Source organism: Misgurnus anguillicaudatus, chromosome 22 (assembly GCF_027580225.2).
Source record: "Misgurnus anguillicaudatus chromosome 22, ASM2758022v2, whole genome shotgun sequence".
Taxonomy (NCBI): Eukaryota; Metazoa; Chordata; class Actinopteri; order Cypriniformes; family Cobitidae; genus Misgurnus; species Misgurnus anguillicaudatus.
Window position 1 is genome coordinate 26,832,771 of NC_073358.2, and position 11,902 is coordinate 26,844,672.

At 33.8% G+C, this 11,902-nt stretch overlaps 1 protein-coding gene across 3 annotated transcripts in view; it reads right to left on the reverse strand.

Annotated features, from left to right (window-relative positions):
* Nucleotides 1-8,425, reverse strand: part of LOC129440481 (uncharacterized) — an 80,538-nt gene extending 72,113 nt beyond the window's left edge. For 2 of the 3 annotated variants that reach the window (XM_073861212.1, XM_073861213.1), the window contains exons 1-9: nt 8,293-8,425; nt 6,866-6,940; nt 5,115-5,201; nt 4,128-4,170; nt 3,675-3,875; nt 3,384-3,577; nt 2,060-2,155; nt 1,626-1,668; nt 1,181-1,381 (exon numbers count right to left, since the gene is read on the reverse strand). In XM_073861212.1, coding sequence (XP_073717313.1) covers nt 1,181-1,381; nt 1,626-1,668; nt 2,060-2,155; nt 3,384-3,577; nt 3,675-3,875; nt 4,128-4,170; nt 5,115-5,201; nt 6,866-6,904 — 904 coding nt within the window. In that variant the 5' untranslated portion in view covers nt 6,905-6,940; nt 8,293-8,425. Of the gene's footprint in view, nt 1-57; nt 543-628; nt 707-889; nt 1,084-1,180; nt 1,382-1,625; nt 1,669-2,059; nt 2,156-3,383; nt 3,578-3,674; nt 3,876-4,127; nt 4,171-5,114; nt 5,202-6,865; nt 6,941-8,292 lie in introns of those variants that run through there. The other variant, XM_073861214.1, reaches the window with a different exon arrangement.
* Nucleotides 8,426-11,902: the final 3,477 nt, after the last annotated feature.

An 11,902-nucleotide genomic window follows, 5' to 3' on the forward strand; every position in this document is an offset into this window, starting at 1 on the left:
TGAATGAATAAGATGTTTATTGTTGATGAAATGGAACGGACACTTTTTATTTGTAATTTATTTTTAATTAATTTATGTTTAGCCTAACGTAACATGTAATAACAATTAGGTATACAATTCCATTTTCTGTGGTTGAACGTGCATTCTGTGTAGTCATCCACAACAATGGCCAATGCAATGGCATATGGAAAATATTAACAATCACAAGGGTTGATTAACACAAAGAGATCAACACATTCACAGCAAAGATTCACAATATGCTTATATAATTATTTTATACACATCCATAAATAATAGTAGTCACATTTAAGTTTTGATTGTATGTAGTTATATCACAGTTTTGATGTACAGTATGCTATGTTGGCAATGTAGCACAAAGTCTCTTTATAAATTATGTGCCACATGTCCTTGGAGCATAACCACAATACACATATTGTATACATCATACATGGCAATGCAAGTTGAATTGATAATTTCAGAAATCAATAGTTAAAGATTCTCTGCATTTGTTTAAGTCCGATCTCATAGCCATTTTTACAGATCTGTGAGAAATAATAAAAATGTAATATGTTAATCTCATACCCATGAGTTTATTGATATAATCTCATTTCTGAAATATCATACTCACCGGCCTTTGGTTTTTCATTTCCTGTTTTTAAACATTGCTATCTTTATCCGCAATTCTCTTTCTATACCGTCCTGTGTTCTGATGAAAGAAAGCGAAGAGACTGAACAGGTTATGACTGATATAGTAGGCTAATGCCATTCAGGAAACATATCATGATTGACTGTTAACCATTGAATAAAAGTAATATTACTATTCATTCCTGCAGAGAAAGGGTTGTATTAGCTGTGTAATAATGTCTAAATAAATCAGACAATACTGTACCTGATGTTCGAAATGGCGAATAATTTTGGCCTGTGCCTCATCATTCCTATCACATTTAAGTAACCCCATGTCTTCGTGGAACAGAAAGTTTACAGTGAGTGTGTTTCCTCTGGTTATAAAACTGCTGCTGTCTGGTAAAACTTTCTCTTGGTCAAATGTGTGATGGAGCAACATAAAAACAGCTGGTTTGGATTCTGTTTAAAGATATAATGAGGTTGTCACAAATGTGGTAATGTTATGTGTACTCATAGTTTATATTTACACCAACTTTTTTATTAAGTTTGAAGTTACCTGAACAGTTATTAAGTTGATCCAGTGCTGCTTGAATGTCAGTTCCTGCCCGTGAAACAATAGGGCAGAAAACCAAAATCACATCGCACTCATCCACTTTATTCACCTCTGTCATACCAGGTACATGTTCATGGAGATTTTTTAAAATCCTTGTGTGTGCATTGCATGAGTTCCCAGACTGAATTATGTAGTACTTGTTTTCTTCAATGTAAAAAATATCATGTATTAGTTTTTAATCTCAGAATTAGAAAGGTTCTTTGTTGTAAAAAAACCTGGACTTTTGTCAGAACACTGTTAAAATGAAAATAAGAACTGCAATGACTCTAGTACCTTCTGTTTAATTTTACTGCTCTTTTCTATCAGACTAAAAGACTCTATTATTAGCAGCCACATTGACAAACACACGCAGCCACGTTTGTATATAAACTTTATCATTTCTACTTACTTTCTGCTTTGTTGATCCCATTGAAAAGGTACCAGGTCAAAGTCTGTATCACAAACAAATTCATTTGTAAAGTTAATTTTGTTCCTCTGTGCAACAGTTTCATTTGAAACAATATGGATCAAATTTATAAATTAGTAATAACATTTCTACTAAAAAGATTCTGAACAAATATTAATTGAATATGTTATTAGTGATCTAAAAACGTACAAAAGCTGAGACAAATATTCACATTTATTTGTTGTACCTCAATCCACTCCTCTATTCTAGATCTTCTTTCACTGTATCATCATAACCTTTTTTACATTACAAAGTTACTAGCTCAATGACATAAATGGATGATGAATAAAATGAATGAATGGATGACACTTACAATAAGCTTTCTTTTATGAACTAAAGTAAATTTTAACACTATTTTTGTAGTGAGAGCTTCTTACCTGTACTTTTTTTATTATACAAACTATTTTTTGATATGGCCACAACACGATGCCTCGTGCAATACTGATGATGAACCATAAACAGTTTATCCTTTGCTGGCATTGAATCTAAAGACAGAAAAGAACACAGTTAATACATCTAAACTTAAAATAAATATATGAAGAGTTTCGTATGAACGAGATAACCACCGTTTTTTAAATTGTTCAGAAATCTCGTTTTTTGGTTGTGCATTCCAATTAATTTCAATGCAACTGCAGTTGGTTTGTATTGATTCAAACCTTCATAACTTAAAAAATACAGCTAAGTAGCACCATAAAACAAAATAATAACATGATAACATACTGTAATAATAAACATTTTTGACAAAAATCTTAAAAAATGGATTTATCTCGTTTTGCAACGAAACTCTTCATATACACTCCTTATCTGTATTGCACCTTGAACCAAAACAGCATGTTTGTTGCAAAACTGATAATAACCCTTGAACAAATCTAAGGGGATAGCAGAACAGTTTGGGACACTTTGGGACAACAGGCATTTTTGGTCATATTTTCATGTATAAAAATCAATGTATGTATTTAAGTAGACAAAAGCTGGCTACTAATGCCATCGTAATTACATCTAAGGTCTTTAAGTATATGGAATTGATAATAAATATGTGACACTGCCTCTGAACACCAGGCTAAAGTCTCAAAATCAAATATGCACTGCCATTTGGGGAGAGATCAGCTTGCATTTAAAGAGGCACACCCAAAAGCGTCACATTTCTGCTCACACATACAAAGTGGCAATTTAAACATGCTATAATAAATTATCTATATGGCATTTTGAGCTAGAACTTCACATACGTATTATGGGAACACCAAGAATTTATTTTACATCTTAAAAAAGTCTTGTGTAATGTCCCCTTTAAGACTTTCATAGTTCAAAGTGAGAGAGTGATCACAATTAATTGCTAGCATAGCGAGATGCCAACTCAATCAATGTTTACGTTTATTTTCTTATGTTACTTCAGTCACTTTACTACATTGCATCTTGGTCTTTACGCATTTTTATGCCTCCAGTAAGACAAATTTTTGGTGGAAAAATAAACAAAAACAGCATGAGACAGAGACTATGCTTGAGAATGTGTTTAAACATCATCCTCACAAACAGTCAATAAAGGCTGATGTCTAAAATTATATTAGACATGTTAGACTTTGCTCATGATTTCTGCTTCCTCTTAAAGGGATTGTTATACTCAATTACTGTAATTATTTTACTGTATAAGTTGTGTTTGCATAATCTTTACATTCAAATTTAATTAAAGATAGAAAATGACACCTGAGGTTTTAAATTCTGAATAATTTTGTCCAGTTCCACATCATTCATGTCACATGCCAGTAAGCCCTCATCTTCATTAAAGAGACAGTTCACAGTGAGTGTGTTTCCTCTGGTTATAAATCTGCTGCTGTCTGGTAAAACTTTCTCTCTGTCAAATGTGTGATGGAGCATCATAAAAACAGCTGGTTTGGATTCTGTTTAAAGATATAATGAGGTTGTCAAAAATGTGGTAATGTTATGTGTACTTATAGTTTATATTTACACCAACTTTTTTATTAAGTTTGAAGTTACCTGAACAGTTATTAAGTTGGTCCAGTGCTGCTTGAATGTCAGTTCCTGCCCGTGAAACAATAGGGCAGAAAACCAGAATCACATCGCACTTCTCCACTTTATTCACCGCTGTCATACCAGGTACATGTTCATGGAGATTTTTTAAAATCCTTGTGTGTGCATTGCATGAGTTCCCAGACTGAATTATGTAGTAGTTGTTTTCTTCAATGTAAAAAATATAATGTATTAGTTTTTAATCTCAGAATCAGAAAGGTTCTTTGTTGTGATTATAAGGAATATGAATAAAAACTATTTTTTGTCAGAAAACTGTTAAAATGAAAATAATAACTGTAATGACATTAGTACCTTCTGTTTAATTTTAATGCTCTTGTCTATCAGACTAAAAGACTCTATTATTAGCAGCCACATTGACAAACACACACACAGTCATGTTTGTCTATCATTTCTACTTACTTTTTGGTTTGTTGATCCAGATGAAAAGATACCAGGCACAAGTCTGTATCACAAACAAATTCATTTGTATAGTTAAATTTGTTTCTCTGTGCAACAGTTTCATTTGAAACAATATGGATTAAATTTATAAATTATAATTTCTGCAAGAAAGATTCTGAACAAATATTAATTTAATATGTTAGCAGTGATCTAAAAAGGTACAAAAGCTGTCACTGGCTCAGTATCAATATGTTTATTTTTTAACCTAAAGAGTGCGTATAAGTAGGCCTACATATTGATGCCATACATATACATACAGTATCTCTACCTAAATTTAACTTTTTAAAAGGTACCGTGACAGCTTTTATATATTTTTCTAAGTGTGGTGATAGAAAAATGCCATAAGCCTGAGTGTAGTGGTGATTTCTTCAGACTTAACTTGACTCACATGTTGTGGGAATGACTTCCATTTTTTTTGGGGGGGGGTCTAAGTACTGCTGTAACAGTAATTGTGTTCAACAGGCGTCATGGCTGCTAATGGCAGTAATGACTATGATTTATTTTAATCTCTGAGGGTCTTAAAAATGTACTTTTTAGTGTGAATAAGTCTGCAGTCTTTAACTGGGACAAATATTCAAACTTATTTGTTGTACCTCAATACACTCCTCTATTCTAGTTCTTCTTTCACTGTATCATCAAAACATTTCTCACATTACAAAGTTACTAGTTCAATGACATAAAATGAGGAATCCAGTGGATTCTTAACATTTTCTACTGTGAATAAGTCTGCAATCTTTTTAACATGAGGCAAATATTCAAACCTAATTGTTGTACCTCAATCCACTCCATTATAGTTCTTCTTTCATCATCATAACCTTTCTTACATAATTACTATCTCAAAGACATAAATGGATGATGAATAAAATGAATGAATGGATGACACTTACAAGCTTTCCTTTAAGAACTAAAGTACATTTTAAAAATATTTTTGTAGTGAGAGTTTCTTACCTGTACTATTTTAACAATTTTTTGACATAGCCACGACACGTTGTCTTGTGCATCACCCAAGATTAACCATAACCAGTTTATCATTTGCTGCAATTAAATTTAAGGAGAGAACAGAACACAGTTAATATATCTAAACTTATAATAAATATATACACGTCTTATTTGTATTGCACCTTGAAGCCAAACATGTTTGTTGCAAAACAGATAATAACCCTTGAACAAATCTAAGGGGATAGCAGAACAGTTTAGGACACTTTGAGACAACAAGCATTTTTGGTCATATATTCATGGATAAAAATCAATGTATGTATTTAAGTAGGGAAACACATTGGCTGCTAAAACCAGTAATGACAACTGTAAGTATTTGTTTTATTTTCAATTGTTAGCATCCAGTAGGGTCTTTACATTTTCTAATGTGAATAAGTCTGCAATATTTAACATGATTGCTTGTGCTCATGGATCAAATTTATAAATTATTAATAACATTTCTACAAGAAAGATTCTGAACAAATGTTAATTTAATATGTTATCAGTGATCTAAAAGGTACAAAAGCTGTCACTGGCTCAGTACCCTATCAAAATGTTTATTTTTGAACCTAAAGAGTGCGTATTAGTAGGCCTAACTCAAAGGTACATATTGATGCCAAATGTAAGTATACCTAAATTGAACTTTTTGAAGTGTACCATGACAGCTTTTATATTTTTTTCTGAGTGTGGTGATAGAAAAATGTCATAAGCCCGAGTGTTGTGATGATCTCTTCAGACTTAACTATTGACTCCCATGTTGTGGGAATGACTTCCACTTTGTTTTTACAATTTGGGCTAAGTACTGCTGTAACAGCAATTGTGGCATCATGGCCGCTAATGCCAGTAATGACAACTGTTAGGGTTTATTTTACTTTTCTAGCATCCAGGATGTTTTTAAAAATGTACTACTATAATGTAAATAAGTCTGCAGCCTTTAACTGAGACAAATATTCACATTTATTGGTTGTACCTCAATCCACTCCTCTATTCTAGATCTTCTTTCACTGTATCATCATAACCTTTCTTACATTACAAAGTTACTAGCTCAAATGTACAGTATGTTTGTTGCAAAACTGATAATAACTTTTGAAAAAAATGTAAGGGGATAGCAGAACAGTTTGGGACACTTTGGGACAACAAGCATTTTTGGTCATATATTCATGGATAAAAATCAATGTATGTATTTAGGCAAAAAGTTGGCAACTAATGCTGCCGTAACTACATTTAAGGTCTTTAAGTACCTGGCATTGATATGTGACCATTCTTCTGAACACAAAGTCTCAAAACTCAAATTCTGAGATAACAAGCATTAGAGTTTGATTTCAGTTATTAATTTCACTGATTTCATAATCTTACACGATCAAAAATATCAAGATTTTATTTTCACAGAATGTTCTCTACATTATAGGATGATTTATATAGAAAACGTAAAAAAACAAAACAAAACTTTTGCTGTTTTCACAGGCACGGTCTGCAGCGTCACATATAGTGGAAATCCTCTGCCCGGTTGTAACAATGTTATATTTCCACCACAATAATGATAATGCTAATAAACTGACAGTCAACATTTAAATGTAACTTTTAATAAAAAATTATTAATATTATATTAAACATGTTATATCAGAGATAATTTACCTTATATTGGCATTGTATGCATATGGTTGTGACTTATCTGGTACACTCTCGTTTGTGGTACACACAGTTTTGAATTCAGAGTTTCTTACCCAAAATCTTCTGACTACAGATTGAGCCCAAGACATCATGTTTGTTGCAGTGGTAAACCAATTGACTTTCTGCAGCTGGATGAGCACAGAAAAGTAAAAGTCATCAGAAGTAACATTCATGAGGTAAAATATCCAACAGAAAATTACAATATACCTACGTAACATATACAGTATCAGATTTGAAAAGGTGTAAAGTTTCAGAAGAGGAGAAAAAAAGAGAAAACAATTACAACAAAGGTCAACAGGCCAGGGGTGATTTAAAATCATCAGGGGCTAAGCTAAATCATGCCGTGGGTTTCTAAGAGTAATTTTTGCAACATTGTTTATTGGTAAACACAGAGTAACACAGATTAATTATGTAAATTTATTTACTAATCAGTTTTGCTTCATGTTTCTTACCCCTCTATTATTTCACTGACTTAGAGGATATTTTAGTTTTCATATTTTCTCTTGCACCAGTTACTCCATATACAGTTCTTTACTACAGCCTCTAATCTAACCTTCATACTTGACAAACTGTATATTCAGCCTTGTACACTGGACAAAAATGCTTGTCTTACTTAGTATTTTTCCTTTTTCCAAAGACATACGCAATAAATACTTTTATTCTTAATAAACACTCTGCTTTATTTCCACGTTTCAAACATTTACTTCATTTTTATTGAAAATAAATGCTTTTACGATCTGATATAGGAAATGGGAGAAGAGTAAGGTCGGCACAAGGAGGATTCGAACCAGGGACATCAAATCAAAATACAGATCTTTGAGCCCTATTCACTCACTACTGAGTGCGTCATTTGAGTTGTTGAGTTTTGAGGAGTTTCTTTTCATTTTAGTGGCGCAACCAGGCATTGATGGACGAAACTAATTGTAAGCAGCGTTTGCCAGCAAGGGACACTTTTTATTTAGATTAACAACAAGCATATTATATGCATCATGCAGGCATGCATTACATTTCACCAAATAGTGCTTTGCTTTATGTATTTTCCCAGCGTTGAAATCACGCATGTATCTGATTCCTGTTTTATTAAATGTCAACGGACTCTATTGCATCATTAACTAGGTAAACGTTTTACACTCCCGTTTTCGCACCTTTAGTTTCACTTTCACTTTAGTATCAAGTTTTTAACAGCGATCATCTTTACTACACCTAAAACACGAGACATCAAAGATTTAGACAATTTTATATAACCTTATCAAAATCAGAAATATTTTTAAAAAGTTTTATCATTGTTTAAAATGTTAACACATAAAAGAAGTCAAGCTTATATAAAAATATGCAATAAATAAATATTACGATTGAGACGATAGATTGTGCTTTGGCGGGCCGGCCTGCGGGCACATCACAGACTCTATCGTTAACACACACAAATATTCATATTTAATAAATTTTTCTTTAGGTTGTAAAGTACATTGCTTCTACTTACCGTTCCTGCTCTTCACTGTGGCTCTGGAGTAAAATGTTTCACTTTCATTTTGTTTTATTTCTGTTGCTCAACTTCTAGCACTTTGACTTAAGCTATGACATGGCAAACAAAAAGTAATGTAATAAAATTACAGTAAGCCAAATGAATCAGGCCTATCTTTTGTCAAGGACGTCTTTGTGTCATAAAGTACATAGCCTACTGTTCTTATAGTTTACCTGATTTTATCATGTATATCCAAGTAGGTTCAATTGCTAAAATAATTATTACTTTGTTAATTTATTTAAAAAAGTGTTGTCCAGACATCCACTGTACAAGTTATAGAGACTAGACCTCTTAACTTTAATTGAATACTCCTGTGTTAAAGATTTTTATGTTAGCTTAAAGAATTCTGCAGAGCTCTTAATTAAAAAATAATAATTACAAAAATAAAATATTGTAGGCATTACATCATACCAATCTAAACAGAAATATGCTTATTAAAGTATTAGGTTTCATTTCAATCAAATGATCATTTAATCTTTAATTATTTACTTTTAATTATTCACTTTTAAATGTCTAGTTTATTCATTATCCACAAAGTTCACGTAGGGACTGCTTGCCTATGAAAAAACACTGAATGACCTTGTAAATGCTGTTAGGAAAGTCGTTGTCTTCAAAAATGTATTTGCAAGAACTGTGGTGGTCTAGGGCTTCTGAACAGGAGATCTGGCAGAAGTTTCAGAGTATGTGGGCTTTTTGCATCTAGTTGATAGCATATCTCTTTAGTATGACATGGGGTCTGGTTAAGACACAAATACCTGGTTTCACAGATAAGGCTTAGCTAAACCAGGACCAGGCCTTAGTTAAATTAAGGCATTTAATAAGCATGCCTTTGACAAAGACGTTACTGGTGTGTCTTGAGACAAATCAATGACACTGGCTTATTTTAAGATCTTTCAGTGCAAGTCTAGCCAACTTTTGTCTGTAAAACCAGTAAAAAAATAAACAATATAGTTGTTACAGTCCTGTCCTGTTTTTCCCTGGTCCAGTGTTTTATTTTGAAGTTTACATGGACTTTGAGTTTGTATTTTGTTCCTGTTGTTGAGTTGAGTTCCTGTTTCTTTTTTTGTCCATGTTTGTAGTTCTTTCTTCCACTGCACTGTTCCTCGTTTGGTTGTTTCCCATGTCTTGTTACCTTGTTATCCATTGAGTACATATATAGTGGTTCAGATTAGTTATGGGGAAAAAAATTAAACCAATTCCTTCGAAATATGATTCACTGTTTCGAAGCGCTCGAAACACCTACATATGGCGCCACCTGCTGGTGAAACGTTGTAAAAGCAACAAGATCTGAGTCCAAACATTTTACACTTTTTACAAAATAATAGGATATTTTTTTAAACTGTTTTATCCAACTTAATCAAGCCATTGAGTGAAATAAAGTGTATTATGTGTTTTAGTTTTATTTAGGGCAAAAGTATTAACACTCTAACTCCCCTTTTAATTATGCACATAGTTATCATTAAATCTGTATATATAAATCGTAGTGTTTTTAGTCAGAAGGATGAATGTTATATGAACTTGCATAATAAATTTGATCTGAGTTCACCTAATCCAGAGTCATTTTGGAAAAGAGTTGCGTCAACTCCAATCACTCCAATGGAACCGTTTTCACATTATGGATTATGGAAAAAGTTCCCGGGAGTTACTGTCACCCCTAGTTGCAGCAGAAAAGACTGAATGTGATGAACTTGATGAAAGTCTTTTGTCAGAACTCTCTTAGAACTAGGGCAGAACTAGGGCTCTAACCTAACCTCATTAGACACTGGTCAATGTTCACTTTGTGTGATCAACTCCCCCTAGTGGTAAACCATCGGTTTTTTTAAACTTATGATGTAATGAAACAATAGGTGGTTTCGACTTCATGCGGCTTAGCACACCGATGGGCGGGTGACTTGAAACAGTGCATGCTGGTTAGAATTTTTGTTAGACTTAAGCTGATGCTGAAGGCAAGTGACTGTGATGTATGGTATTAAAGTACCGTGCGAGCGTTTTGAGAAAAGCTACACGGGGTTCTGGGCTGCGTTCAGCCCACAAAACGTTGCACAGCGTTTTTTTAAACAGAAACAGTGATGTCCCTGCTGAAAAAAAACAGCATTAAACCAGCATGGACCAGCATGGGAATTATGCTGGTCTATGCTAGTTTAGCTGGCGGTAACCAGCATACCAGCACCAAAACACAACATACAGTATGCTGGTATGCTGGTTTTATCAGCAGGGGTGTTGAATACCCTGTTCTAATGACATAGGAGTTGCAACTACGGCAGCTGAGAAGTTCATTCTTTGTGTTCTTTTTGAAATGTTTCTCGGGCCTGATAAGATCATTATAAATACTGTAAAATATGCTCAATATTACAGTCCTTGCCGTCCAGAATGAAAGAGAACATTTCAACTTGGACCCATTGTACGTGCTATCTCTTTAGTACCGCGTGGTTTATTTTCATGTTGCTGCTGATTGGACTGCTGTTCTGGCACTCCCACCAAAAACAGAAAACGTACTGTATCTCAAACCCTCTTGAACGACATGTTTCTTGGAAACAGTGTGCATAGGTTTGCAACAGGTTTGACACATTTTCTCTTGTTTGGAACCACAAAATATTAAAGAGCACAGTGGGTCCAGGTAAAATCGTTTACAAATGTGTTGTCTTTTATTATGGCCGCAAGGGCAATGATTGTAACATTAAACATGTATTAAACGATTTCATCAGGCTCCGAAAAGTTTTCAACAACACAAAGAATGGTCTTCTCAGCTGCCATAGTTGCTCTTGTGTTCAACGCTTAAAAAACTCAGCCCAGATGTCCAATTTGGCGGCTCCATCTTCAGCTCCTCCCAGGGTTGCCAGGCATATGATAATTATCATATTTGTACCATAATTTTGACCTCTGTACGATGTATGATCAATAATAAAAAAAATTATGATTATTTCCACATTTTGTAACACTTAAATTGGTCGTTGCAATCATAAGGCTTCTTTACTCATTGATCTAGCTGCGGATCCTACGTTGGTTTTGGCAAGAAGGGATACAGCTATGGCCTAAATCTTGCGAGATGAAAACACGGCCCTGAATTAGGATGAAAACAGTGCTTATTTGGCGAGAAATCGGCGGTAGCTGTTTCACTTCTAGTCACTAAACTCCATCTCTTCTCACATTATGTCTTCTCGGCCAATCATCTTTGAGATTGACTCTCTCTCTCTTTCAACGTTCCTGCCATGGCGTTTAGGTCAGTATAGTATACAAACAGTTGTTTGATCCTCCCTCTAAGGTAAAGTGTTACCAATACGTTTATTCTTAATAAACACCTGCTATGCACTTTATTTTCACTTTTCGAACATGTTCTTCATTTTTATTGAAAATAAATCTCTTTTTGATGTGATATGTGATAGGAAAAGGGAGAAGAGTGTGCTCGGCAGATATGAACCAGTGATGTTGTGTCAAAGGCCAGTTTAACAAGCTGCACTTCTACCTGCACCAAGATTTTGCATTTTCATGCGTCTGTTTTAACTTTACTGGTCCAGCCAGACATTGGTGGGCAGAAATAGCTTTTGCCAACAAGGGACACTATTTGCAC